General features: G+C 49.5%; 1 protein-coding gene across 1 annotated transcript in view; it reads left to right on the top strand.

Annotated features, from left to right (window-relative positions):
- The first annotated feature begins 634 nt into the window (after positions 1 to 634).
- The window catches only part of LOC142463581 (uncharacterized), a 122,560-nt gene continuing 95,832 nt past the window's right edge, over positions 635 to 27,362 (top strand). Inside the window, exon 1 of the mRNA XM_075566556.1 lies at positions 635 to 670. Coding sequence (XP_075422671.1) covers positions 635 to 670 — 36 coding nt within the window. The remainder of the gene's footprint in view (positions 671 to 27,362) is intronic.

Here is a 27,362-nt window from a genome sequence, read left to right as displayed (position 1 = left end):
GGCGCGAGCACCAGCGGAGGAAAGGCAGGGGGGGCGCAGCTGCAAAAATGTGCGCTCTCCTGCACTAGCACACCTGCCTATCATTACGGCAGAGTACCATCTATGACCAACACTAAAACTCATTTTTTTTCTGGTCGCAGTTAGTAGCAACCTCATCCATGCCGCAAAATTGTAATTATTGCCGTGGATTTAGACCTAGCTTCTCGTGGTCACGGGAAGTGTAAGTCTTGCTAAATCTGAATGTCTGGATCATTAAAATCATCCATTATGCAAACATTACCTGTAGTTTTGATACATTCACCATTTACAAAAGTATTTTGGCTTCCTCAATCTCACATATAGTTGGTGGTTTAGAGCAGGGGTGTGCAAAATGGGGGGAGTGAGATTTTCCTGGGCGGGCGTGGGCGGTTGCAGAGGCCCCGCGCTCTTCTCCAAAGGCATTTAAATGAAATGCCGGGGGATCGCGTGTGGCATCTGTAAATCTCTTACTGGGATTCAGATGCGTGGTGTGACACGCTGCCATGGCAACGCGGCATCAAATGATGCCGCTGGACCATGTGACGTGATATCACATGACCCATTGCCATGGCAAAGGGGCGTCAAATAACTCTGCAGGGTCACGACGTAACGTCACATGACCCTGCGGCATCATTTGACGCTGGAAAACGAGGTAAGGTTGCCCGAGCACCAGGGGGAGCAAGCGGGGGGGGGGGGGGGCGCAGCTCCAATAGTTTGCGCACCCCTGGTTTAGGGCATATCCCTACAAACATTTTATTTGTACTTTTACCGCCACTGCTAATTTCTATCCACAAGGTCTCTACATTTTCATCATTTCCTTCATGTTCCCTTATAATAGGTTTTAGATCCGGTTTAACATATAAACATACGCCACCTCCTCTTCTATTTGCTCGTTCCCTCCGAAAAAATGGAATAACCCTCTAAATGAAGTGTCCAGTCAGGAGTTTCATCTCACCATGTTTCAGTAATGCCTCCTGTATGATGTTATACTTCACCCTTGAAGCTATTAATTCAAGCTCCCCCATTATATCTGTCTGGCTCCTTGCATTATCAGGCATGCATTTAAGTTTTTTTTCCAGTCTGTGCTATTGCTATCTTATCTGCTCCTGCCTCTACTCCAATTGAATGTAGTCTTTAGAAGTTTAATAGTATTATCTGTATCTAATATGGTTTTAATATGGCTTGACAAGCAGGGCTTGCAAAACTCCCACTCCCTTAACTATTTCCCTATTCCTATCTATTCTGTTTAGTCCATTACCTCTTTCTCATCCCTTCCCCCCTCCTTCCTAGTTTAAAGTGTATAGTTACTGTACGTGGATTAATAATAATTGTGAAGCGGTTAGGTTAGTACCTATATTCCATAGAGATGTTAGGTGATTTCTCATGCTGATTAGTGAGTGTTCAAATGAGGTAGTTAGCCCAATAAAATTGATTCTCAGGAGGTCGCTGCTGTTTGTTCATGTGGTCCAATCGCCAAAAAAATGTATCTGTAAAAGAGCAAAGTAGCTCCAATGGTGCATTCACATTTTTAACTACACACATACAATAAAATAACAATTCACAGTGAGGGCTGTTCTATAGTGGGTGCGCTGGCTGCGCCGTGCGCGCGCACGGCAGTTGGCTGTGGTTAGTTAGCCTTTCTATAATAGGGCTGCGCGCACGGTAGTGAGCGTGGAGCCGGCCGACAGGGGGGAAGACGGGGAAAATAATGTTTTCGCGCCGCTACCGCTGCTGTTAATGTATGTATGTATGTATGTATGTATGTATGTATGTATGTATGTATGTATGTACTGTATGTACTGTATGTATGTATGTATGTATGTATGTATGTGGTGTTTAGAAAGGTTTTCTGCATGATTTCTAAAGTAAAATAAATAAAATACATAGGTAAAAACCCATTTACATACGCAAGTACATATACATATATACACACACACACACAGTTATCCAGTGACACACACACACATACACAGTACCTTCCAAGACTGTCGCTCACAGCATACACACAAAAAACGTGTGTCACGTGCACGCGCGTTCGCACAGACGAGCACACGCACACTATATTACGGGCCTTACGTGTGTGGCCGGCAGCTTGTATGGGGCCCAGGACAGATTGGTGACCAGGGCCCCTGGGGAAGGGAGGGGTGGAGAGGCGAGGAAGCAGTGCCCAATCTCTGCATAGTTGCAAACATTACACAAAGTTTCCCAGTGACTGCCAGAGAGGCGTTTAGTGTGGTGCACTATGCGGCGGCTGCCCGAGGAGCGCTTAAGGCGGTGCGCTGCATGGTGGCTGCTAGAGAAGCTCTTAGTGTAGTGCGATGAGGTGACTGCCAGGGAAAATTAGCATTGTACGCAGCACTGGATTTAGTTAAAAAAAAAACACATGATTTAGAATAACAAATAAAATGTATACCTCTGGCTAATTTATTCTGCATCACTATATCTACATCATCCACTGCCCCCCCACTGCCCCCCACTGCCCCCCACGACTTCTGATCCCTCCTGCACATACCTCCTCAGCCTGCTGGGCCCAGTGAGATGCCCCCTCCCCATTTACCTCCTCAGCCTGCTGGGTGGGTCCTGTCAGCTTCCCCCTCCTCCCATGCTAATTCCTGAGAGCACAGACACAGACACAGTCACAGACACACACACACACACACACACACAGACACACACACAGACACACACACAGACACACACACAGACACACATGTGTGGAAGGGGGGGGGGGACGAGGCTGCTGCTGCTTATTAGGCTGCGGTCCCAGTAACAGCCTGTGCGCACGGCGTGCACTGTGCGTGTAAGCACCGCCCCTCAATGGGGCTGGGCCCACTACGCACCGTCACGCAGAAGGTGCAGCCGCGCCGTGCTACAAGGTTTTTCCCAACTCAATAAAATTGAGTTTACTCCTAGCGACGGAGGCGTGGCCACGCCCCCACCGGCAGTTCACCCAATGAGGGTGAACCAGCCGCGTGACGTAATGGCCACGCCCCCACAAATCCCCAACTACGCCCGCTCCCGTCGCAAGATTCTCCTCTCCTCACAGATCGCAGATCGCGGTTAGCGCTGTGACACGCGCCGCCCCCCTCGCCGGGCGCGCGTGTCACAGACATTACTGGGACCGCAGCCTAAAGCTCATCTCCAGCGCCGCAGAGATTGAAGCAGGAAGGAAACCACCATAGCTGTGAAGTAGAGCCCCGCCCCTGCCTTGCTGTTTCCTCCTATTATAGCAGACAGGGGAAAGAATATGCAGCCTCACTGGCTGTCCCTGTTTGAGTGGCAGGCTGCTCAGCTTATCACAGAGTGGGAGGGATGAACAGCTTCACTGTTTCTCTCCTATGCTACTGATCATCGTAGTCGGGCCCCCCGGAGTGACCGGGCCCTGCATATACAGTACATACACTTACCATTATCAGCACACTGCAGAGGAGCCAGCCTGAGAGGGAAGGAGCTGCTACAGATGCAGCCACCGGTATCCGAACACTTGGCTGATGAAATACTGTGGCTATCTCCCAGTAATGCTGCAACATTTCTGTGAGATTTCTGCAGCCACACTAATGGCCCATCGGATTAACATAGAGAGGGTTCTTGCAGTCCCATTCAGTTTGAAGATCAGTTTGAATGGGACTGCCAGGGACCCCCGCTGTGTTAATCCGATGGGCCATTAGTCTGTCTGCAGAAATCTCACAGAAATGTTGCAGCATTACTGGGAGATTGTCCCAGATTTTCCAAGGCAAGTGTTTGGATCCTCATGGCTACATCTGTATGTGAACTTTGCAGCACCACCTAATGGCCAGAATCTGTATTGAGCTGCACACAAATGTTGGTTCTCTCCTCCCTGCAACTGGTCCAATTATTCAAAATCTGACCAGCCCAGGGGGCAATTCTCCCCAGGCCAGCCTGTCCCTGACCCTGAGATTGGTGTTCCACCCCTTTTCTGCCTTTGTAACATGTATGATGTGGTTAAGACTGGTTTCTTCAATAGGAGAGGCTAGTTGTATGGTTATGGATGTTACAGTATATCAGATTCCTCAATTGTTTAATAATTTTTAGAAATGTTTGATGTTGCTTCATTATTTATTTTGACACTTGTGCCTTCATTGGGAAGAGACATGAGTGGGTTTATCTCACCAAAGGACAGGGAGTTTACCCCTTATTTATATATTTGAAGGATGAATCTGTTCTGCAGGAGCATGTGGATTAGAAATCACCAGCAATTTATCTCTAAAATAGACTGGATCAGAAACCTCCTCCATCTGGTTATTATTATGTGAAAGGGGGATAATGAGAGGTATTGTTTGATTACTCTCATTGTTATTTGAGGTTGAATCTTCACTTAATTAGTGAGATCAGCATTTTTAATTTTGGGTGCCACAGCTGTTTTTGTAGCAACATCATCAACACTAGTGGTGGCAAACATCACAAATTTACAACTTGCAAATCACTACTCAAATTTCTATTCTATTCTGCGCTCAATTATTTCCAATCAAGGTTCTTAAAACTCTGATACCCATGCTCCATTTCGCAGAATAAGAGTGCAGGGGCTCACCTTCTGTAGGTTACAACCGACCTTGTACCGCGCTACCATCTTAGTGATGCCTTGTGGAAAAGCCACAAAGTAACTGGCACTACCAAGGAGCTTAAGAACTACAGATTGCACATGCAAACAAGACACGTAAAAGCACAATACAGGCAGTCCTCGTTTTACAACGCTTCGTTTTACAATGAATGGCTTATCCAACACTATGCAATGCATACCTGTGTTCATTTTACAACGCCAAAACGGCTTATCCAACGCTCTTACGACGCTTTGCAACGTTGTTTATGTGTATATAATATATATATATATATATATATATATATATATATAGGGAAAAAAAGAAGAACAAAGCTGCGCCTCTGCTGATGGTTGGTTAATAAACAATGGAACTAGCTGGATAAGTTCAACAATGTATAAGGGGTAAATGCTAATTATATGAGATAACTAACATAAAAATAAAAATGTGAATATTAGTAAAATGTAAAAAATATATGCAATAAACCAAACATAGCAATTAAACCTGTAAACCATATAAATAATAAACAATTATACTGCGAATATATGTGTCCAAAATAGGAAAAAGAGTGTGTAACGGGTATTCCACCCCACCCAATCTCATATGTAGTGTGGGTGAGTAGAACCTGTATTGTTACCGGTGTGGTGCGTATACCTGCAGGCTCACAGGCAGTCTGAGCCTCCGCTAATGAGAGCCTGGGGTGAATCCTCTGGAACGGATCTTCGTTCAGCGCCTCCACCTATGTAGGATTCTATGGACGTGTAGAATGACCCTAACATAGGAACCCACTCAGGAACCACATACACAGTATTATGGATAACAGGTTTACTGAATGAACAATGACAACACCTTACTTCAAAACACTATATCAATAACAGTGCATCAATACAACTGTGTACCATCCCCCACCCACATGTCCATCATCACATTCCCCTCAGTCTCTTGAGTGTCCATAGCAATAAAGACCAGTGTGAGTGGGAGGGATAGCGCTTCCCTGTGTTGGGGCCCGGTGGTGCACTTAATATATATAATACCTCCCTGACCAGTCCTGGTCAGGAAAATCCTTGGAGCTCTGCAACACCGCACAGTGATCCCACGGCGTGCTGCACAGCTCTCTGCAGGAGTGGGTGCACCTCTGCATCCACAGGAAAGGAATCTCCAGCCGGAGTGCTTCTTTAACACAGTCTCTGAACACGCGATCAGACAGCAACCCTCTTGCTGCTCTAACTATGGTGAAGGATTCCCTGTCCTAAGGCCAACCCTATACCATACAGCTTCCTCTGGTGTCATAGGGGACTAACTGGGCCCTGGGGTGTACCTCTACCCTAGTCCCTAATCCTCCCTATAACTAGCTACCTGCACTACGCACAGCCACTTACTTGGTCCGTGCAGCAACCGTGCTGCACAAACACAGTGCCTGCCTGTCAGACCTCACAGCACTAATAGCTGTGACTCTGACAAGACAGCACTCACACTAAGGGCAGAGTCCCTAACTGGGGCCGTCCCTTATCAGTTACCCACTGACCTGGTGGGGAGTTGGGGCCTACCTGGAGGGTGAGGGTACCTATCTGGATGCAGGAGTTGCACTCACTCCCTGCATCCTTCCTTCCCCTTCTGCTCCGCTGCTCCAACTGACGTAACCAAAGCCCGGGAAAATGTATCTATTCTCCCTCCAGGGCAGTCCTACAGCCCTATTGGCTCCTATAAAGCACCTGGTGCCTGCCTCGCTATGCCTCATGGGAATTGTAGTCCCGAGGCCCCTACAATAACATTGAGGCCGCGTGCGTGCCTTCCCTCTGCCTACACAAACCTGTAATGGCCGCCGCAACCTCTCACTAACTTCCCCTACTCTCGCGCGACTCTCCTGCGCCTTCCCTGCCCTCACGCAACTGTTCCCTGGCTCTAGGGTTCTCCCTGCGCATGCGCGACTCTGCCCTGTCTCTCGCAGCCTCCCTGCGCAGGCGCGAGCTAACTGGGCCGCCGGGGACTCACTGCGCATGCGCGAGTTGAAGCGCAATGGCGGCGCCCTATCCGCCCGGCTCCGGGAGCACCGGGAGCCCTGAGATGCGCGTGCGGCCTTGGCAACCGGCCGCACGCGTCCCCGGCAACCCCCGAGCCGGGACCTGACCGCCCTCTCCCCTGCCACTGCCGAACGGAGCCGCCATTGGACGCGGCGGCCCCCGCGATCGGCAGTCAGGTGAGGGGGGTGCGGTAGCGCTGGGGAGACCTGGCTACACTCTCCCCCTGGTGGAAAATCCAACGTCCTCGCTTGGAGAACGCCATACCCTGACATAAGGTTACACAATAAAATACGGCATGTCATATTTGTTACAATTATCAGGTCGACTTTACACCTTAGATTACATAGTACATCACACTCAATAATACCCGAGACTGGCTGAGACCATTTGTGGGGTGCCCCTACCAGATCAGATGGGGGTACCTCACTTTTGCGTCCGTGAGCCTCCCCCAGAAAAATTTCTTGGAGAGCACACTCTAAGGCGACAGTTTCTGGCTCTTCGCTACTTCCTCCCCCTGGTGGAAGGAGTAGCCCAGTGTCTCTGAAGCAGACCTTTACCCGGTCATCCGCGGCAGGGATGCGGTAGACCAGGAGGCCAGGACCTTTCCCGCGGTCCACCACCTGGCGAATGGCACGCTCCTTTTTGGGCGTAAAGGAGGCCAGTCTCCCTGGATCGTCCTTTACACAGTCCTTGTACCTACGGACTTGTGAGGCTTCCACTGAGAAGCGAGCACTGGGAAATGTCTCGGTTTCACCTGGCAGGGGGGAAAATGTAGACACCTTACCCCTGCGGTGAATCACGGGGGCCAACAGGTCCTCGGGGACGCTGTCAGTTCCCACCTTGGTGGTATCGGGACCTGCCCCTGGCACTTCTGGGGCAGTCCACTTATGCGCTGAAAACTCGGGAGCGTTGGATCCCAGTCCTGGGACCACTTGTGTCGGAGCACACGGGCTCACACTCCGCTCAGGAACCATAGTTTTGGCCTTCTTCACGGCCACCTCCATCGGAGTATGTGAGGAACAAGGGGGTTCCTTACCACTCGGCTGGCTGACGATGGGCTTCCCTTCTTCCGGAAGGATCGGCGGTAGACACTGGTCCACTCTCTCCTCTGGACAGCTACCTTCTAGTGAGGACACCTCCGCCAGGACGCGATGCAGAGGGGAACCCTTCACCCGGGCGACCAGACTTAAGGAGCCATCGTGCTCCGCGGTCACCTGGAGGCTCACCCCCGACACCCCTGGTGCAGTCGACTCACCCTTGTCGGCGTTAGGTACTGGTCCCCATTCTAGGACCGAGGGTACCTCTGTAGTAGGTCGGACTGACCATTGTAGGGCACACGGGCCCACAGCAGGGTCCGCAACATCGGAAGACACCTCTTCCAGGGTACACGGACCCACAGCAGACTCTATATCCTCTGCATTACCGCTGGGGTGGTTCGCCGGTAGGCGCATCGCCACCGATGGGACTTCCACCTTTTCCCCGGAAGATCTCATGACAGTATCCTCCGCAAGGTAGTCACCAGATTCTCCTGAAATGCAGCCAGTGGTTGTGGGTACAAAGCTGGCGTGCTCCGGTACCTCCACTGCAGCCGCACTCTTCTCTGCCAAGGGTTCACTTAGCTCCTTAGCTGGCTCTGTAGGCTGGGGTACAATAGGCATCAAGAAAATTGCACCGCAGCAATCACATTTAGGTTCCCACGCCAGTGCTCCCCTAGAACAGTCACAGGTGGGGCTAAAGCACTGTGTACACGGCTCCCCATCTACCTCGGTGATCCTGAAGTCTAGTGGCACTTGGGACATGACGGCTCCCTCCTCATAGGCTTCTTGCAAGCAGGGGCACAGGAGCATAAGGAGATCTATTCCTGGCGCTCGCCAGGGCACATACACATTAGGGTGTATCCCCTGACAGTCTATCTCATCCTCATCATAGAACAGAGGGTCTATCTCATCCTCATCCTTAGAGATCAGAGTGTCTATCACAGCGTCCACGTATGGTTGAAGATAACCGTGCTTGCTCCCCCTGGTGGAATCTAAAGGAAGGGCACTTTTTACTGGGGAGTGGTTTTCGCTCTGTCCTGAGTCACTCACATCACAGGGGAGGGGCTCTGACTTTCGCGCCAAACCCGGACAGAATGTTGCGACATCTTTCTGTGCAGGCTTGCAGTCAGCAGCACGTGCGCTCTCCTGATTTGGCGGGAGACGCCATTTTGCTGGGTCGGCATAGACTAGGGTGTACCCTTCTGAGGGGCCCCCGGGCATGAACAGTGCGGACGGTGCCTCTGCCAGGCATATATCCTCAGTGTGAGTCACTACAAACAAAATGGTTTTCCATGTGGACGTGGGATCTTGTTCCTCCTCTAAGACACATGCCCACGGCCACCCAGGAATTTTACACATATACTCCCGGACCTTCATTGCGGGTATACTAGCGGGTATGCCTCCTACCGCCACTACCTGGCCAGGCTCCATATACTGCCTCAACGCCCAGGCAAGGACCTCGTCTCCGGACTTTACAAACATAGCGACAAAAATAGGAACGGGACAATTTAGAAAAAATGGACAGGGCACCCCAGGTGTATCTCAGCAGCGCCTCCAAATGTAACGGGTATTCCACCCCACCCAATCTCATATGTAGTGTGGGTGAGTAGAACCTGTATTGTTACCGGTGTGGTGCGTATACCTGCAGGCTCACAGGCAGTCTGAGCCTCCGCTAATGAGAGCCTGGGGTGAATCCTCTGGAACGGATCTTCGTTCAGCGCCTCCACCTATGTAGGATTCTATGGACGTGTAGAATGACCCTAACATAGGAACCCACTCAGGAACCACATACACAGTATTATGGATAACAGGTTTACTGAATGAACAATGACAACACCTTACTTCAAAACACTATATCAATAACAGTGCATCAATACAACTGTGTACCATCCCCCACCCACATGTCCATCATCACATTCCCCTCAGTCTCTTGAGTGTCCATAGCAATAAAGACCAGTGTGAGTGGGAGGGATAGCGCTTCCCTGTGTTGGGGCCCGGTGGTGCACTTAATATATATAATACCTCCCTGACCAGTCCTGGTCAGGAAAATCCTTGGAGCTCTGCAACACCGCATAGTGATCCCACGGCGTGCTGCACTGCTCTCTGCAGGAGTGGTGCACCTCTGCATCCACAGGAAAGGAATCTCCAGCCGGAGTGCTTCTTTAACACAGTCTCTGAACACGCGAATCAGACAGCAACCCTCTTGCTGCTCTAACTATGGTGAAGGATTCCCTGTCCTAAGGCCAACCAATACCATACAGCTTCCTCTGGTGTCATAGGGGACTAACTGGGCCCTGGGGTGTACCTCTACCCTAGTCCCTAATCCTCCCTATAACTAGCTACCTGCACTACGCACAGCCACTTACTTGGTCCGTGCAGCAACCGTGCTGCACAAACACAGTGCCTGCCTGTCAGACCTCACAGCACTAATAGCTGTGACTCTGACAAGACAGCACTCACACTAAGGGCAGAGTCCCTAACTGGGGCCGTCCCTTATCAGTTACCCACTGACCTGGTGGGGAGTTGGGGCCTACCTGGAGGGTGAGGGTACCTATCTGGATGCAGGAGTTGCACGCACTCCCTGCATCCTTCCTTCCCCTTCTGCTCCGCTGCTCCAACTGACGTAACCAAAGCCCGGGAAAATGTATCTATTCTCCTCCAGGGCAGTCCTACAGCCCTATTGGCTCCTATAAAGCACCTGGTGCCTGCCTCGCTATGCCTCATGGGAATTGTAGTCCCGAGGGCCCCTACAATAACATTGAGGCCGCGTGCGTGCCTTCCCTCTGCCTACACAAACCTGTAATGGCCGCCGCAACCTCTCACTAACTTCCCCTACTCTCGCGCGACTCTCCTGCGCCTTCCCTGCCCTCACGCAACTGTTCCCTGGCTCTAGGGGTTCTCCCTGCGCATGCGCGACTCTGCCCTGTCTCTCGCAGCCTCCCTGCGCAGTGCGCGAGCTAACTGGGCCGCCGGGGACTCACTGCGCATGCGCGAGTTGAAGCGCAATGGCGGCGCCCTATCCGCCCCGGCTCCGGGAGCGCCGGGAGCCCTGAGATGCGCGTGCGGCCTTGGCAATCGGCCGCACGCGTCCCCGGCAACCCCCACGGAGCCGGGACCTGACCGCCCTCTCCCCTGCCACTGCCGAACGGAGCCGCCATTGGATGCCGGCGGCCCCCGCGATCGGCAGTCAGGTGAGGGTGGTGCGGTAGCGCTGGGGAGACCTGGCTACAAGTGTAAAAACCAGTCCTCAGAATAGTCCAATAGATGGTAAGTTCTGGTGTAGAGGGTCTCCGGCTGCTCTCAAAGTGGACAAACCAAATCCACAGGGAATCTAGAAGAAAAGGGGGAAGAGAGAGCGCACGACCATTAGCGTAAAATAGTACAATTTAATGAGGGGGAGGGAAAAAGGGGGGATAAGAATTGCACTTACAAAGGTACAATAATAACAAGCATATTGTGATATATAATCACCACCATCCGGTCATCAACTGCAGTGTCTTGGTCTTTGCAGTCCCAGGATAATGTCCCGATCAGAGTCCAGGGTAAATGATCTCTTCTCTGCCTGTTTCGGAGTCCTCTAAAGCAGCTCCAAGTATGGAAGCCTCTGCAGCAATCGCGCGGGTCAGTCAGTCCCAGCGCGCGGTGATGACGTCAATGTCCCTGCGTCTAACGTGATGACGCTCCCTGACGCGTTTTGTCACTCAACGGGTGACATTCTCAAAGGGAAGTCAGGAGTGGGGAAAGGTCCGGTATTTTATACCCAGTCCAGTGACCAAAATCATTTAGAACACACCCCTCTCAGCTGTAAAGGTGCTAGTTGTTAATGGATATCAATCACGAAGCCTTACATCATATATTGAGACTTAAAGGTGAAGTGGAGATCAACCATGAAATTAGGCAATGAAATGTGACGAGTATTATATAAACCAATTAAAAACCAATTAAAAAACGCCACTTTGGCGTAAGTCAAATAACCTTACAGCCAACATGCATTACTAAAACAATTACTAGTGAACCATTAACAAAAAATATATATAGAAGAGTCTCAGTTAACTAAACCATCAGGTATATGAAGCTCTATGGTTCCCAAGGGGGAATAACCCCCTAGTGGCATAAACATATATAATAGATGAATCTGCCAATACCTAACATCAGAGCCATAACCTGTCTAACACTACATATTAAACAATTTTAAAAGTAAAATAAAAATGAAAATATTAATAACATATAAAATATAGAATATAGCAGGAAAGTCCTAATACCAATATTGATTTCTGGATAATCATCAATATTATCAATATTATCCTTTTTAGATCCTGTAATGGAGCAGAAATCTAGGATAATGGGATATATAAGCCACGAACACGGGAGGTATCAGGTGAATGGACTACCCATAAAAAGAACTAGATGTACTACATATAGTGGGTAATATGAATATGTGTATAAATGTGAATAAGATCAATATACTTATTGATTAACTAAATATATGTGTGTACTTTTATTTACTCCTGGGTTCAATATCTCTTCCAACACCTCCCCCCCCTCCCTCCCCCCCAGCTACTCCCTAGCCCCCCCCCCCCAGCTATTCCCTAGTCCCCGTCCCCCCCCCAGCCCTTCTCCTAGCTCGGAGTTAGGTAATTACTGTTCAACATTATATTAATTCATCTCTATTTTTATTTTTATTATTAACACCACTTCAACACAATTAGGGTTATTGGGTAGGTATATAATAATTTTTTGTCATACACATATATAGTATTTTGTAGAATTATTTATAATAAATTTTCATTTAGATATACAACACTTGAGACTGTCTTACACCTATGTAGTATATTATATTTAGGTTCACAGGTAAAAGTACACACATATATTTAGTTAATCAATAAGTATATTGATCTTATTCACATTTATACACATATTCATATTACCCACTATATGTAGTACATCTAGTTCTTTTTATGGGTAGTCCATTCACCTGATACCTCCCGTGTTCGTGGCTTATATATCCCATTATCCTAGATTTCTGCTCCATTACAGGATCTAAAAAGGATAATATTGATAATATTGATGATTATCCAGAAATCAATATTGGTATTAGGACTTTCCTGCTATATTCTATATTTTATATGTTATTAATATTTTCATTTTTATTTTACTTTTAAAATTGTTTAATATGTAGTGTTAGACAGGTTATGGCTCTGATGTTAGGTATTGGCAGATTCATCTATTATATATGTTTATGCCACTAGGGGGTTATTCCCCCTTGGGAACCATAGAGCTTCATATACCTGATGGTTTAGTTAACTGAGACTCTTCTATATATATTTTTTGTTAATGGTTCACTAGTAATTGTTTTAGTAATGCATGTTGGCTGTAAGGTTATTTGACTTACGCCAAAGTGGCGTTTTTTAATTGGTTTTTAATTGGTTTATATAATACTCGTCACATTTCATTGCCTAATTTCATGGTTGATCTCCACTTCACCTTTAAGTCTCATCATACGATGTAAGGCTTCGTGATTGATATCCATTAACAACTAGCACCTTTACAGCTGAGAGGGGTGTGTTCTAAATGATTTTGGTCACTGGACTGGGTATAAAATACCGGACCTTTCCCCTCTCCTGACTTCCCTTTGAGAAAGTCACCCGTTGAGTGACGAAACGCGTCAGGGAGCGTCATCACGTTAGACGCAGGGACATTGACGTCATCACCGCGCGCTGGGACTGACTGACCCGCGCGATTGCTGCAGAGGCTTCCCATCTCGGAGCTACTTTAGAGGACTCCAAAACAGGCAGAGAGGAGATCATCTACCCTGGACTTTGATCGGGACGTCATCCTGGGACTGCAAAGACCAAGACACTGCAGTTGATAACCGGATGGTGGTGATTATATATCACAATATGCTTGTTATTATTGTACCTTTGTAAGTGCAATTCTTATCCCCCCTTTTTCCCTCCCCCTCATTAAATTGTACTATTTTACGCTATGGGCGTGCGCTCTCTCTTCCCCCTTTTCTTATATATATATATATATATATATACAGTGTTCGACAATTGTATACATTTACTCGCCCGGGGCGGGTGGATTTAACCCCCGGGCGAGTAACTATTGGCCCAAGCAGCACACGTGTTTTTTTTTTAAATTCCCCCGTTCGCGCTGAAATTTCCCTGCTCGCGCTGGAAAAAAAAAAAAAAAAAAAAACTCTCCTACCTGACTCCTGATTGGCGCGCGCTCCAGGCTTTGTGGGCGCGCGGCCAGGCTCTATATGAGCCCGCCCCCAACGAGCGGCCATTCTGCCTGGAGCTCTGTTGGAGGGTAAGTACTCTCCATGCTGCGGCCCCTCTGCTCCTTCCGTGCGATCCACCTGGTCCCCACATGGCTCCCTACTCCCCACCGCGGAAGCTCTCCTGTCCCCTGCTCCTGTCCCATTCCCCTCCTCCTGTCCCTTGCTCCTGTCCCCTCCTCCTGTCCCCTGCTCCTGTCCCCTCCTCCTGTCCCCTGCTCCTGTCCCCTGTCCCCTCCTCCTGCTCCCTTCCCCTCTTCCTGCTCCTGTCCCCTTCCCCTCGATCCACCGATCGATGTCAGGGCCGGGAGGTCCCCGCTGCTGCAGCCCGGTTGGCTTGCGGGGGGGGGGCTCGGCCCTCACCAAGTGCCTCCCATGCGTCCCCTACCTTCATGATGGCGCAGCCGCCGCAATGTCGGCCTGCCCCCCCCCCCCCCCGCCACGAGCATCATGCCGCCGCGGCCTGGGGGGGAAGAAGCAGCCTGCAGCTTGGCCAGGCACTGTGACATGCCGGCGAGGGGAGCAGGGCAGTGGCGGCCACGGCGGGGCTGACTGTCACCTGGGGCGTCCAGTGGGGGATACCTCGCCACGTGCCTCCCACCCACCCTGCTGATTGGGGGGGGGGATGTCGGCCTGCCCCCCACACGAGCGGGAGATGGGCGCGAGTGGGTGGGGGATTTGCGTGGTGCTGGTCGCGGCCTTTCCTCCCGTGTGTGTGTGAGAATGTGTATGTGTGTGTGTGTGGGAGAATGTGTGTGTGTGTGTGAATGAATGTATGTGTGTATGGGAGAATGTGTGTGTGTGTGACACCAGAGGTCCCCCCCAGTCAGTAACCCCCCCCAGTCAGTAACCTTCCCCCCAGTCAGTCAGTCACCCCCCCCTGTCAGTCACCCCCCAGTCAGTGTCAGTCACCCCCCAACCCCAGTCAGTGTCAGTCACCCCCCACCCCCAGTCAGTGTCAGTCACCCCCCACACCCAGTCAGTGTCAGTCACCCCCCACCCCCAGTCAGTGTCAGTCACCCCCCACCCCCAGTCAGTGTCAGTCACCCCCCACCCCCAGTCAGTGTCAGTCACCCCCCCACCCCCAGTCAGTGTCAGTCACCCCCCCCCACCCCCAGTCAGTGTCGGTCACCCCCCACCCCCAGTCAGTGTCAGTCACCCCCCACCCCCAGTCAGTGTCAGTCACCCCCCCACCCCCAGTCAGTGTCAGTCACCCCCCCACCCCCAGTCAGTGTCAGTCACCCCCCCACCCCCAGTCAGTGTCAGTCACCCCCCCACCCCCAGTCAGTGTCAGTCACCCCCCCACCCCGTCAGTGTCAGTCACCCCCCCAACCCCAGTCAGTGTCAGTCACCCCCCCACCCCCAGTCAGTGTCAGTCACCCCCCCACCCCCAGTCAGTGTCAGTCACCCCCCCACCCCCAGTCAGTGTCAGTCACCCCCCCACCCCCAGTCAGTGTCAGTCACCCCCCACCCCCAGTCAGTGTCAGTCACCCCCCCACCCCCAGTCAGTGTCAGTCACCCCCCCACCCCCAGTCAGTGTCAGTCACCCCCCCACCCCCAGTCAGTGTCAGTCACCCCCCCACCCCCAGTCAGTGTCAGTCACCCCCCACCCCCAGTCAGTGTCAGTCACTCACCCACCCAGTCACCCCTGCCCCACCCAGCCACTCACCCAGCAAACCACTCAACCAGCCAGTCACTCACCCAGCCTCTCTCTCTGTGTATCACCCACCCTTTGTGTGTGTCACCCACCGTTTCTCTCCTCTGTCTCCCCCACACTCTCTCTCCCCCCCACACACTCTCTCTCCCCCCCACACTGTCTCTCTCCCCCCCACACTCTCTCTCTCCCCCCCACACGCTCTCTCTCCCCCCCACATGCTCTCTCTCCCCCCCACACTCTCTCTCTCTCTCCCCCACACTCTCTCTCTCTCTCCCCCACACTCTCTCTCTCTCCCCCACTCTCTCTCTCTCTCTCTCTCTCTCTCCCCCCCACTCTCTCTCTCTCCCCCCCACACTCTCTCTTTCCCCAACACTCTCTCTCCCTCTCTCCCCCACACTCTCTCTCCCACACTCTCTCTCCCCCACACACTCTCTCTCTCCCCCACACACTCTCTCTCTCCCCCACACTCGCTCTCTCCCCCCCACTCTCTCTCTCTCCCCCCCCACACTCTCTCTCTCCCCCCCCCCACACTCTCTCTCTCTCCCCCACACTCTCTCTCTCTCTCCCCCACACTCTCTCTCCCCCACACTCTCTCTCTCCCTCTCTCCCCCACACTCTCTCTCCCTCTCTCCCCCACACTCTCTCTCCCTCTCTCCCCCACACTCTCTCTCCCTCTCTCCCCCACACTCTCTCTCCCCCCCACACTCTCTCTCTCCCCCACACTCTCTCTCTCTCTCCCTCTCCCCCACACTCTCTCTCTCCCCCCCACTCTCTCTCCCCCCCCCACTCTCTCTCTCTCTCCCCCACACTCTCTCTCTCTCTCTCTCTCCCACACTCTCTCTCTCTCTCTCCCCCACACTCTCTCTCTCTCTCCCCCACACTCTCTCTCTCTCTCCCCCACACTCTCTCTCCCTCTCTCCCCCACACTCTCTCTCCCTCTCTCCCCCACACTCTCTCTCCCCCACACTCTCTCTCCCTCTCTCCCCCACACTCTCTCTCCCTCTATCCCCCACACTCTCTCTCCCTCTATCCCCCACACTCTCTCTCCCTCTATCCCCCACCCTCTCTCCCCCACACTCTCTCTCCCTCTCTCCCCAACACTCTCTCTCCCTCTTCCCCACTCTCTCTCTCTCTCTCTCTCTCTCCCCCACACTCTCTCTCTCTGTCACTCACACACTCTCTCTATCTGTCACTCACACTCTGGATCTCTTATTTACCCTATATATCTTAACTGCCCTATACTACACCGAAATCTTAACTACCCTATACTGCTTTCTTCCAGATCTGGCTCAAGCTTCACACGGAAGACATCGGAACCCCCCCCTAACCCAGAAGACAGGTAATGAACACCTCCCCAATGTATAACATTGCGGGAATGAGCGTACCTGGACATTGAGGGACTGCGGATCAGGTAAGATCCCAGGTGGGATTGCTGCTTTAGATATTGTGAAGCGGGGACATCCAGACATTGGTTAAGGGGTTCAGGAAACTAGTCATTCACACCTGGCTTTTATTTCTAGATCCGACATTTACACACACACATGTAACAAGGACTAATTGTAGTATAATGTAATACAATAAATACATTTATGTCAAAAACGAATGTTGTTCTGACTAGGAATTTATTAAATGTATTTTATTTATATATTTTATTTTAAAGCGGGGTTGGGGGCGGGACTAGGGGCGGGGTTGGGGGCGGGACTAGGTGGCGAGTAGATTTTTTGGTTGGGCGAGTAGCTTTTTGGGTGATTTGTCGAACACTGTATATATATATATATATATATATATTATTCTATATTCTATGTTATATTATATATAATACAGTATATACACTATATAATTTATGTGTGTGCTGCATATCTTATTGCCTGCGTAAAATATTTGGTGTATTTTAGTGTTAAAAATGCTTTCAGGAACGGACCTTTCATTTAAAGTGTTTCTATGGGAAAACGTGTTTCGCTTTACAATGTTTCGCTACCCAACACCATTTTGAGTAACGCATTGTGTCGGATAACCGAGGACTGCCTGTATTACTCTGACAATCTTCACAAGAATACATCAAATCCAGCTAACTTCTGGAAGGTCGTCAACAACATATTCCAGCTATCTAGCCATCAACAACCATCATATAAACAACCAACTAATATCATTAAGGAGGATATTACTCTGACAAATCCCACTGACATTGAAACGCATTCAATGAATACTTTGTGGGATGTGCTACTTACCAAAATGTAACCCGAACTAAAAACATGAAGCTCAATCTGGGAAAACACATGTAGCCCCAGCCCTCCCAACACTACCTACAATTTTCAATTTGTCCCCGTATCTGGAGGGGTGATTACTCAAGTGCTCCTCAAATTATAACTAAGCAGTTAATGTTGACCTGACCTGCTGCATTCAAAGTTCCTATAACTTGGTGCAAAGGCCATTGCCATACCGCTTGCTTCCCTAATCAACTCTATTCTGTCTGCAGGCCGTATCCCTAAGACCTGGAAAACTGCCAGAATTATCCCAATCTTCAAAATGGAGGACAAAAACATTTTTTCACACATCAGGACAATCTCTCTTCTCCCAATACTATCCAAAGTCATGGAAAATGTGTTCACACCCAATTAAGCTTTACTATACCAAGACAAATTTCCCTAGCCAATTGCAATCTGGCTTTCACCCCAAACACTCCACATGAAACAAAAGGAAAAAAACACAAAATGGAAAAAGGAAAGCAAACTAGGGGGGCGACGTTTCGAGGGGTAACCTCTTCATCTGGCCCATTCCCCCTGGTCCCAAAGGGTCCCAGAGGTACTTCCCTTAGCCTTCCCTCCCCACTGTTAAATAATCCCACACTCAGCTAACACAAGATATAAATCATGAATAATGAAGATGACAAAGTGCACATGCAGATATCAGATATCAAACAGTTAATGAGAGATCATGGATTGTGAAAAAGACAAAGTGCATATGCAGATATCTGATATCAAACAGTTAAAGCCCAAGCACTCCACAGGGCACAAGGAGCTGAGGACAGAGGGTTTGCTCATTCTCATTAACTGTTTGACATCAGATATCTGCATATGCACTTTGTCTTTTTCACAATCCATGATCTCTAATTAATTGTTTGATATCTGATATCTGCATGTGCACTTTGTCCTCTTCTCTCGCTTCTCTACCGGAGACTCTCAAAGCTGCTGCCACCACTCAAAGTTCATTCAAAGCTAAAGCTGTCTCACATTTTAATCTGGTCTGTAACTGTTTCATGCCTATAACATATTTTATCTTTAACTGTTCATGCAATATCTTTATATATATGTAACACATGCCCCCCACTGGGAGATTGCATTGTTACATGGTGTGGTGCACACCTGCTGGCTCACAGTAGATCTGAGTATTCCGTGTTGTTGTAGGTAGAACAGAACAGGTTTCTGGGGTAGTAACTGATTCGTACTCACGGTGACAGCGCCTCCATCTCTTGCAGGCCCCAGGGATGTGGAGACATTTGCTGCAGGAGAACTTACTTCCTCTCCCCCCTGATAGATTGCAGTCTCAGGCAGGAAGGTATATTGTAACAGGATCACACTTTATTTGTACACACTGCAGATGGTCAGCATACACAGCTCATGCGGTCGTTACAGGAAGTTCTTGGGGCTTCACCCTCAGGATGTACCCTGGACCTGGATGTTACAGGGCCCCCACAGCAGTCCTTGCTCTTCCCTGACTCCTTATTAGAGCAAGGGGCATGGTCTCACTCCTAACTCCCCAAGGGGAGAAGGCAGTAAGTGCACAGCCAATCCGCACTTCTGGGTGAGACAGTGTCTCTCTCAAGGGTAGAGACAACTGAATAACTTTGGTAGTGCAGCCCCTTAAGTATAAGAAAAGCAGGAACCAGGTCTGAGTCCCTGATTGGACACACACAGGCCTAGTCATACCGCCTCCCCTGTGACTCACTGAAGCTGCTGGGGGTGGGGAAAACCCATGACTAGTTCTGGCAGGCCTGCTCTTACCAGGGCTTACTGCCAGGAGAAGGGCAGACTAGTAGCCAGAATCAGTCCTGGCTACATATAATGTATTACCCTGTTCACTTAATGTAACCATGTAGTTGTCATCATAACTCTGTCCAGGACATAAAATACATTCTACTCCTGTTGCGTTGGAGACTCACTTTTTAAGAGTCACCTTTGATTTTTGAGGGACTTGCTCTTTATCTAAAATAGGAGTGTTGACAATAATAATACACAACAATAATACAGCCCTCACTAAAAAACTGACGATCTCCATGCTGCCAAAGACAGAGGTCATTACACTCTGCTCATATTACTCAACCTCTCTGCAGCATTTGACACCTTGGACCACCCTCTTCTCCTTCACATTTTCCATACTCTTGGAACAAAGCTCTATCCTGGATCTCATCTTACCTCTCCAATCGTACTTTCGGTGTCTCTTCTGCTAACACCTCCTCCTCCTCCTCTATTGATCTCTCTGTGGGGGTACCACAAGGCTCTGTCCTGGGACCTCTTCTCTTTTCTCTGTACACACTCTCTCTAGGTGACCTAATAACATCTTTTGGGTTTAATTATCACCTCTATGCTGACGACACACAAATATACTTTTCAACACCTGACCTTACACCTGCTGTACAAACCAAAGTTTCTGAATGTCTCTCTGCTATATCATCCTGGATGGCCCTCCGCCGCCTTAAATTCAACATGGCTAAAACAGAGCTCCTCATACTTCCTCCCAAACCTGGCCCTACTACCTCCTTCCACATTACTGTTGGAACTACGATCATTCACCCAGTAGCCCAAGCACGCTGCCTAGGGGTCACACTCGACTCATTTCTCACATTCGCCCCTCACATTCAAAACATTTCTAAAACTTGTCGCTTTTTCCTCCGCAATATAACAAAGATACGCCCTTTCCTCTGTTGCTCGACTGCTAAAACTCTGACTCAGGCCCTCATTCTCTCCCGTCTTGATTACTGTAACCTCCTGATATCCGGCCTTCCTGCCTCTCACCTGTCTCCCCTACAATCTATCCTAAACGCTGCTGCCAGAATCACTGTACTCTTTCCTAGATCTGTCTCAGCATCTCCCCTCATGAAATCCCTCTCCTGGCTTCCAATCAAATCCCGTATCTCACACTCCATTCTTCTCCTGACTTTTAAAGCTTTACACTCTTCTGCCCCTCCTTACATCTTAGCCCTAATGTCTCGTTATGCACCATCCAGACTCTTGCGTTCTTCTCAAGGATATCTTCTTTCCACCCCCTTTGTATCTAAAGCCCTCTCCCGCCTTATACCTTTTTCACTGACTGCCCCACACCTCTGGAATGCCCTTCCCCTCAGTACCCGACTAGCACCCTCTCTATCCACCTTTAAGACCCACCTTAAGACACACTTGCTTAAAGAAGCATATGAATAGCACTGTGGATATTCTGAACACATGATACATAAAGCTTGGCCCCCTGCAGACGCACTTACCAGAACTCCCTCCTACTGTCTCCGTACGTTCTCCCTACCTACCAATTAGACTGTAAGCTCCTCGGAGCAGGGACTCCTCTTCCTTAATGTTACTTTTATGTCTAAAGCACTTATTCCCATGATCTGTTATTAATATTATCTGTTATTTATTTGATTACCACATGTATTACTACTGTGAAGCGCTATGTACATTAATGGCGCTATATAAATAAAGACATACAATACAATACGATACAATACAATACAATAAGGGGCAAGGAAAGTCCCACAGAGGAGGTAGAAGGAGCTTGTTGGCTTCTTGGGTAACCAAACCACGTTTAAAGATAGCATCTTAAACCCTCTGAAGCAAAAAATGTCATAATCCAATTGATTATGGTTGACTGTAAAACAACTATCAGCACGGCCACGATATTGTGGCTTAAGCAAAATGATGACGTGTGATAGTATAATACATGTTGCAGGGAAGCTTCTTTAAACCCTAGGGTAATGGGAATAATAGGTGATTTTAATTCCCACAAACTTTCAAAGTTCAAGGTTTAATTTCTGTCTCAGAAAAAAAAGGAGACACATTTGAAAGAAAGACCGGAGTACCCAGGCCAGATAATGGTTCAATCTGATTAAATGTACCTCCTACCACTATTCCCTTCTCGCTTGCCTTGTAAGAAGCAGTCAAGGATATTAGAAAAAACACTGCTTTTTCATACATTTTGCTAGATGCTAATTTGGGGAGCTCAAACTAAATAAACCATTAGTTAACCTAATTATGCCCCTCTATAAAGCATTATTAAGACCATACCTTGAATATGGAGTACAGTCTTTGGCACCACTCCATAGAAAAGACATTATAGAACTGGAAATAATGCAAAGAAGAGCCACCATACGAATTTAACGCCTTCACCCCCCAGCCCCCCCCCCCCGAACCTCAGATACAGTCCTCTAGTGGAACTAACTCTCCCGTTACATGTCTGTGTGTGGTGCGTACCTGCTGGCAACAGGAGGTCCTGAGTCTCCCGCAGTAACATTGGGGACATCAGGACAGGTTTCTGGGGTTGTGCCTCCGTTCTTCTCAATGGTGCAGCGCCTCCATCTCCTGCAGGCCCCAGGGATGTGGGGTGGAATCCCTACAGCAGAACTTCCTCCCAGGGTTGAGAGATTCCAGTCTCACACACTGTCTCTTTAAATCAGGACTCTTTATTCAAGTCCAGCAGCAGATCACAGCATACAGGTACAGGCAGTTGATCTCAGCAAGCTGTCTCACTTCAGGATGTCCCCCTGATGCCACTCTGGGCCTAGGGCCACCCAGAGTGGGTCTAGCTCTTTCCCTGCCACCTAGGCAGGGCAGGAGGTATTTGGTCAACCTATGGCCCTATTGGTCTAATAGCTCTTCTCCTCTAACTAGCTAACTCACACTACTCTGACACTACCACTAAATAGGAAATGCAACTGCCCTAAGAAGCTTCAGCAGGCACTGACCTCTTTGTCTCTTGATTGGACACAGAGTCAGATGACCTACCTTCACTTCCTTAGTGCAATTGCTTGAGGTGGGGGAAACCCATGATTACTCCTGGCAAACCTGCCCTTACACAGGAATTACTGCCAGGAGGAGGGTAGAAATATAGCCCAAAACCACACAGGGCAACACTAATGTAGCAGGGTACCCTCCCTTGCCTCCTCCCTGGCAGTGGTCCCATCACTCGGGAGGGTTTGGTGGTTGTGTCGGCCATGTTGTGGTTGGCACAGCCACATGTATGTATGGACTGTGTGTAAGACGGCAGCCATCTTGCAGTTGGCGCTGCACGAAGAGGAGGTCCTGTCATTCAGGATTTCCTCTGCGGACGTGCTCAGCCCTGACGGAGTCGGCGAAGGGAAAGGTAGTGTCCAGGGATCTAGTCAAGCCCCTGGACTAGGCCAGACCAGTTCCCCGCAGGCCCCATCTAGTTTCCCCTACACTGTAGTGGAGTATTGCATGGGCTGGCCAATAGTAAGGGACTTGCCCCGTAGGTGTACGGACGATCCAACGGAGCATACAGAACAGCAGCAGAGGATTCCCCAGGCCTGGCGGAATCGGCTGCACGATACTACCGGACGTAAGATGAGAAGGGGATTGTGTCGGAGGTCCTGCATCATGGGATCATGGATGCGGCCTGTCTGAGCATACCCTGGTTTACCCTAGTACCCAAGAAGGTACCCACGTGCACCAACACCACACCAGGAGTGTAGCGCTGCCCACACATATATCTGGGTGGGACTGTTTGGACGAGCCATTGGGTTTTAGGTGCGCAGGGCACCCTCAGTACTTTGGGGGGTGGGGGGTGTTTACTGTGATTGTGTGTATAATGTATTGCATAGACTATGGCACCATAGTAAATAGGTTGTACATACTGTTTTGTGATTGGGGTTATAGAATTTATACCAAATAGGTATACCGGATCCCGTGAGGGGCTATCCCGCCAACGCAGGTATCCTCACGGGTAGAGGCGCTGCACCAGCCACACCAGGCTCCCCAAGCGCTGAGGCTTAGGCCTCTTGTAAGCCAACAGGTAGCACCATATTGTAAGGAATCGGGGGCCACGTCCCCTGCGACGTGACCCCTCCTTACCCACTACCAGTACTGCAGCTGCAGCTGCTGCTGCCTCTGCACCTCATCGCTACCCCTGCCGGCGCGCGGCACTTCCTGCTACTCACGCCGTGGCCGCCATCTTGGATCCTCGCGCCGGCGTTACAGAGTGCGCATCTATTCCTGGCACTTGTAACACGCTTGCCATGCCTGCCTCCACCCCCACTCAGCTCGGGAGTTCTTGCCACGCCTCCTGCACTCTCAGCTGAGCCCTGTTACTCCCAGCCTCTCAGGAGCTGCTCCTTGTCACGCCCCCATCCGGATTGGTGGATACCACTTTAAATACCCTGCTCTGCCACTTCCTCCTTGCTCTGCATAGCTCCTTGCTTCCTGTGTAGCCTGGAAACTGTGTCGTGCTCCTGTTTGTCTTTACCCCTACAGATTTGAACCGGCATGTCTGACTTACCTCTCTGGCTCCTGACTTCGGCTTACCCATCACGATTCTTACCTCTCAGCCCCTTGGACACGGAAACGGATTTGACTACAGAACCTATCAACAGATTTGTATAGACACCGCCATAAGGTTGGGCACTGGCAAGGGGAAACGGACACTCACACTGAGACAGTCAGCAGACTCGCGGTGGCTGCACAGGATCCGGATCTCAGCACCACGGAGATGGAAAAAAACGCTGCTGTCTCCTGCAGGCTCCGACTCAGCTTACCAGCATACACGCGCAGGATGACCTGTCGTGACCTCGTTTTCCATCTCCGCGGTGCTGAGATCCGGATCCTGAAACCTAAGAGTTTCTGGGGAGACGCTTTATGTACATGCTGCAAAGGGATCATCCACACCATCATACAGCACGAGCGCTGAATATCCTGTTTTTTCTACCTTCAATGTGAAATACAGTTTGAGATTTCTCCCAGCCTGTTCCCCACCGGACACACCAAGGTAGCCTATGTTTACTCTCTTTTAACAGGGGACGCCTTGGCATGGGCCTCTCCCATCTGGGAGTTGCGTGCGGAAATCACCCAGGATTACCAGCTCTTCCGCCAAGAATTCCAGCAGGTATTCGATATTCCCGCCTGCAGAGATACTGCCGCTACTTCTCTTGTTCAATTGTCTCAAGGACGTAGGTCCGTAGCCAAATACGCATTGAAATTCCGGACTGTCGCGGCGGAGACGCATTGGATCCAAGAAGCCCTTATTGCTGTGTTTTGGCAAGGTTTGGCCGATTCTATAAAGGATAAACTTGCAGTCCAGCCCAGACCCCAGGGATTGGAGGAATTAATCGCACAATGTATACGAGTGGATCAGCGCCTTCAACAGCGCCGTCATGAACGCCAGCGTCCCAGAATTTTCTCTTCTGACCCTATTCTTCCCAGGTCCTTCCCAGCTATTCGCCCTGTTCTAGACGCTGTGGAACCCATGCAGATTGCCAGTCAAGAGTTCCGTAATACCGACAGGACTGCCGATAGAATCCCTGACCGGACTTCCGAAAGGGCTCGTCACCGGAATGAGAGCCTTTGATACTCATGTGGATCTCCTGAGCATACAATACTTTTTTGTCCTTTAAGGCCCAAAGAACAAACACGACCAATGGGGCAAGAGGGACTCATTTTGGGGTCAATATCTTCTCACCCTATCTCTGAAGAGGAACTCCCTAAGAGAATTATGCTTCCAGTCTCGCTTGAAGTTCCGAATTTTCTTGTAACCACCGCCGCTTTTCTTGATTCAGTATCCGGTGGTAACTTTGTGGATCAAGATTTTGCTACTCATAACAAAATTCCGCTCATCGCTAAGAAGTCGCTGATTGGCCTCGAGGCTATTGATTGTCGTCCTTTGCAACCTGCCTTCATCACATTAGAGACTCTTCCTCTCACCCTTTCTGCCGGTACTCATACCGAAATCATATCCTTTGACGTGATGCACTCTCCTGCCATTCCAGTTATCCTAGGATTACCCTGGCTACAGCAGCACAACCCACGCATTTATTGGAGGGATGGTAAGACAATTCAGTGGGAGCCAGAGTCAGATGCCTCACCATTGCCGGTCATTTCTCCTACCATAGTCCTCGCGGGAGTGGAGACGCCCCCGGCTAATGATTCCGCTCTTCCTGAAGTATATGCGGATTTCATCGACGTGTTTAGCAAGACACAATCGGAGGTTCTACCTCCACACAGACCTTATGATTACCTCATTGATCTGGTTCCCGGCGCTGTTCTTCCGAAATGTAAGTAATACCCCTTGTCTCTCCCTGAAACTGAAGCCATGGCAGCATACATCAAAGAAAACCTTGAAAAAGGATTAATTCGTAATTCTTCATCCCCCGCTGGTGCCGGATTCTTTTTTGTCAAAAAGAAAGACGGATCCCTGAGACCATGCATTGATTACCGAGGGCTCAATCTCATCACAGTCAAGAATCGATACCCCCTTCCGCTGATCTCTGAACTTTTTGATAGGCTTCAAGGGGCAAAACATTTTTCCAAGCTAGACCTCCGAGGAGTTTACAATCTTGTTCGCATCCGAGAAGGCGATGAATGGAAGACTGCCTTCAATACCAGATGCGGCCACTACGAGTATCTTGTAATGCCCTTCGGCTTATGCAATGCTCCTGCTGTTTTTCAGGATTTTATGAATGATGTCTTCCGTGATGTTCTCAACTCTTTCGTATTCGTCTATCAGGACGATATCCTCATTTTTTCTAAAAATCTTTAAGATCATGTCCAGCATACCAGGCTCGTTCTCGCTCGCCTTCGTGTCAATAATCTCTACGCTAAGCTCAAGAAATGTCTCTACTGCCTTCTTAGGCTATATAATTTCAGATAAAGGATTTTCAATGGACCCTGAAAAACTTAAGGCTGTTTTGGATTGGCCTCAGCCCAACTCTCTCAAAGCCATCCAGCGTTTTTTGGGCTTCTCCAATTACTATAGGAAATTCATCCCAAATTTTTCTACCACTGTGGCTCCCATTACTGCCCTTACAAAGAAGGGAGCTGACCCGTCTGTATGGCCTCCGCAGGCCGTCTCTTCCTTCGAAACCCTGAAACAAGCTTTCGTGTCAGCACACATTCTGCAACATCCCGATGTTAGTCTTCCTTTTACTTTAGAAGTTGATGCGTCTGATTGTGGTGCAGGCGCCATCCTGTCTCAGAGATTCTTCCCTCAAGATAAGCTTCATCCATGCGTTTTTTTTTTCAAAGAAGTTTCGCCCGCTGAAAAGAACTATGATGTTGGCAATAGAGAGCTCTTGGCTATCAAGATGGCCTTACAGGAATGGCGACATCTCCTGGAAGGCTCCCACGAACCTATTTCTATATTGACGATCATAAAAATCTTCTTTATATTGAAAATGCACGTCGTCTGGGGTCTGGTCAAGCCCGTTGGGCACTATTTTTCTCAAGATTTAATTATACTCTGTCTTATATTCCCGGTTCTAAGAACACAAAACCTGATGCTTTGTCCCGACAATTTTCTCCTGAGGAAAGATCCGAAGAAACCTCTGAAACTATCGTACCCTATAAGTTTATAATTTCCGCCAACTCATTTGACATTCTCGAAAAAATCGTTGAAGCTCAAACACAAATTCCGAGTGGTCTAGAGGTACCGGAAGGAACTCTTTATGCCGCACCCAGGTTTCATCAAAAGATACTAGAATGGGGCCACTCCGTCCATTCAGCCGGCCATCCCAGCTTCAAAAGAACTTTGGATCTTATCAAGCGTACTTTTTGGTGGCCTAATATGGCAAAGATGGTT

The sequence above is a fragment of the Ascaphus truei genome, chromosome 1, assembly GCF_040206685.1.
Source record: "Ascaphus truei isolate aAscTru1 chromosome 1, aAscTru1.hap1, whole genome shotgun sequence".
NCBI classification, from domain to species: domain Eukaryota; kingdom Metazoa; phylum Chordata; class Amphibia; order Anura; family Ascaphidae; genus Ascaphus; species Ascaphus truei.
The sequence above is the reverse complement of the archived record's forward strand: the minus strand, read 5'-3'. Positions and strand labels throughout refer to the sequence as shown.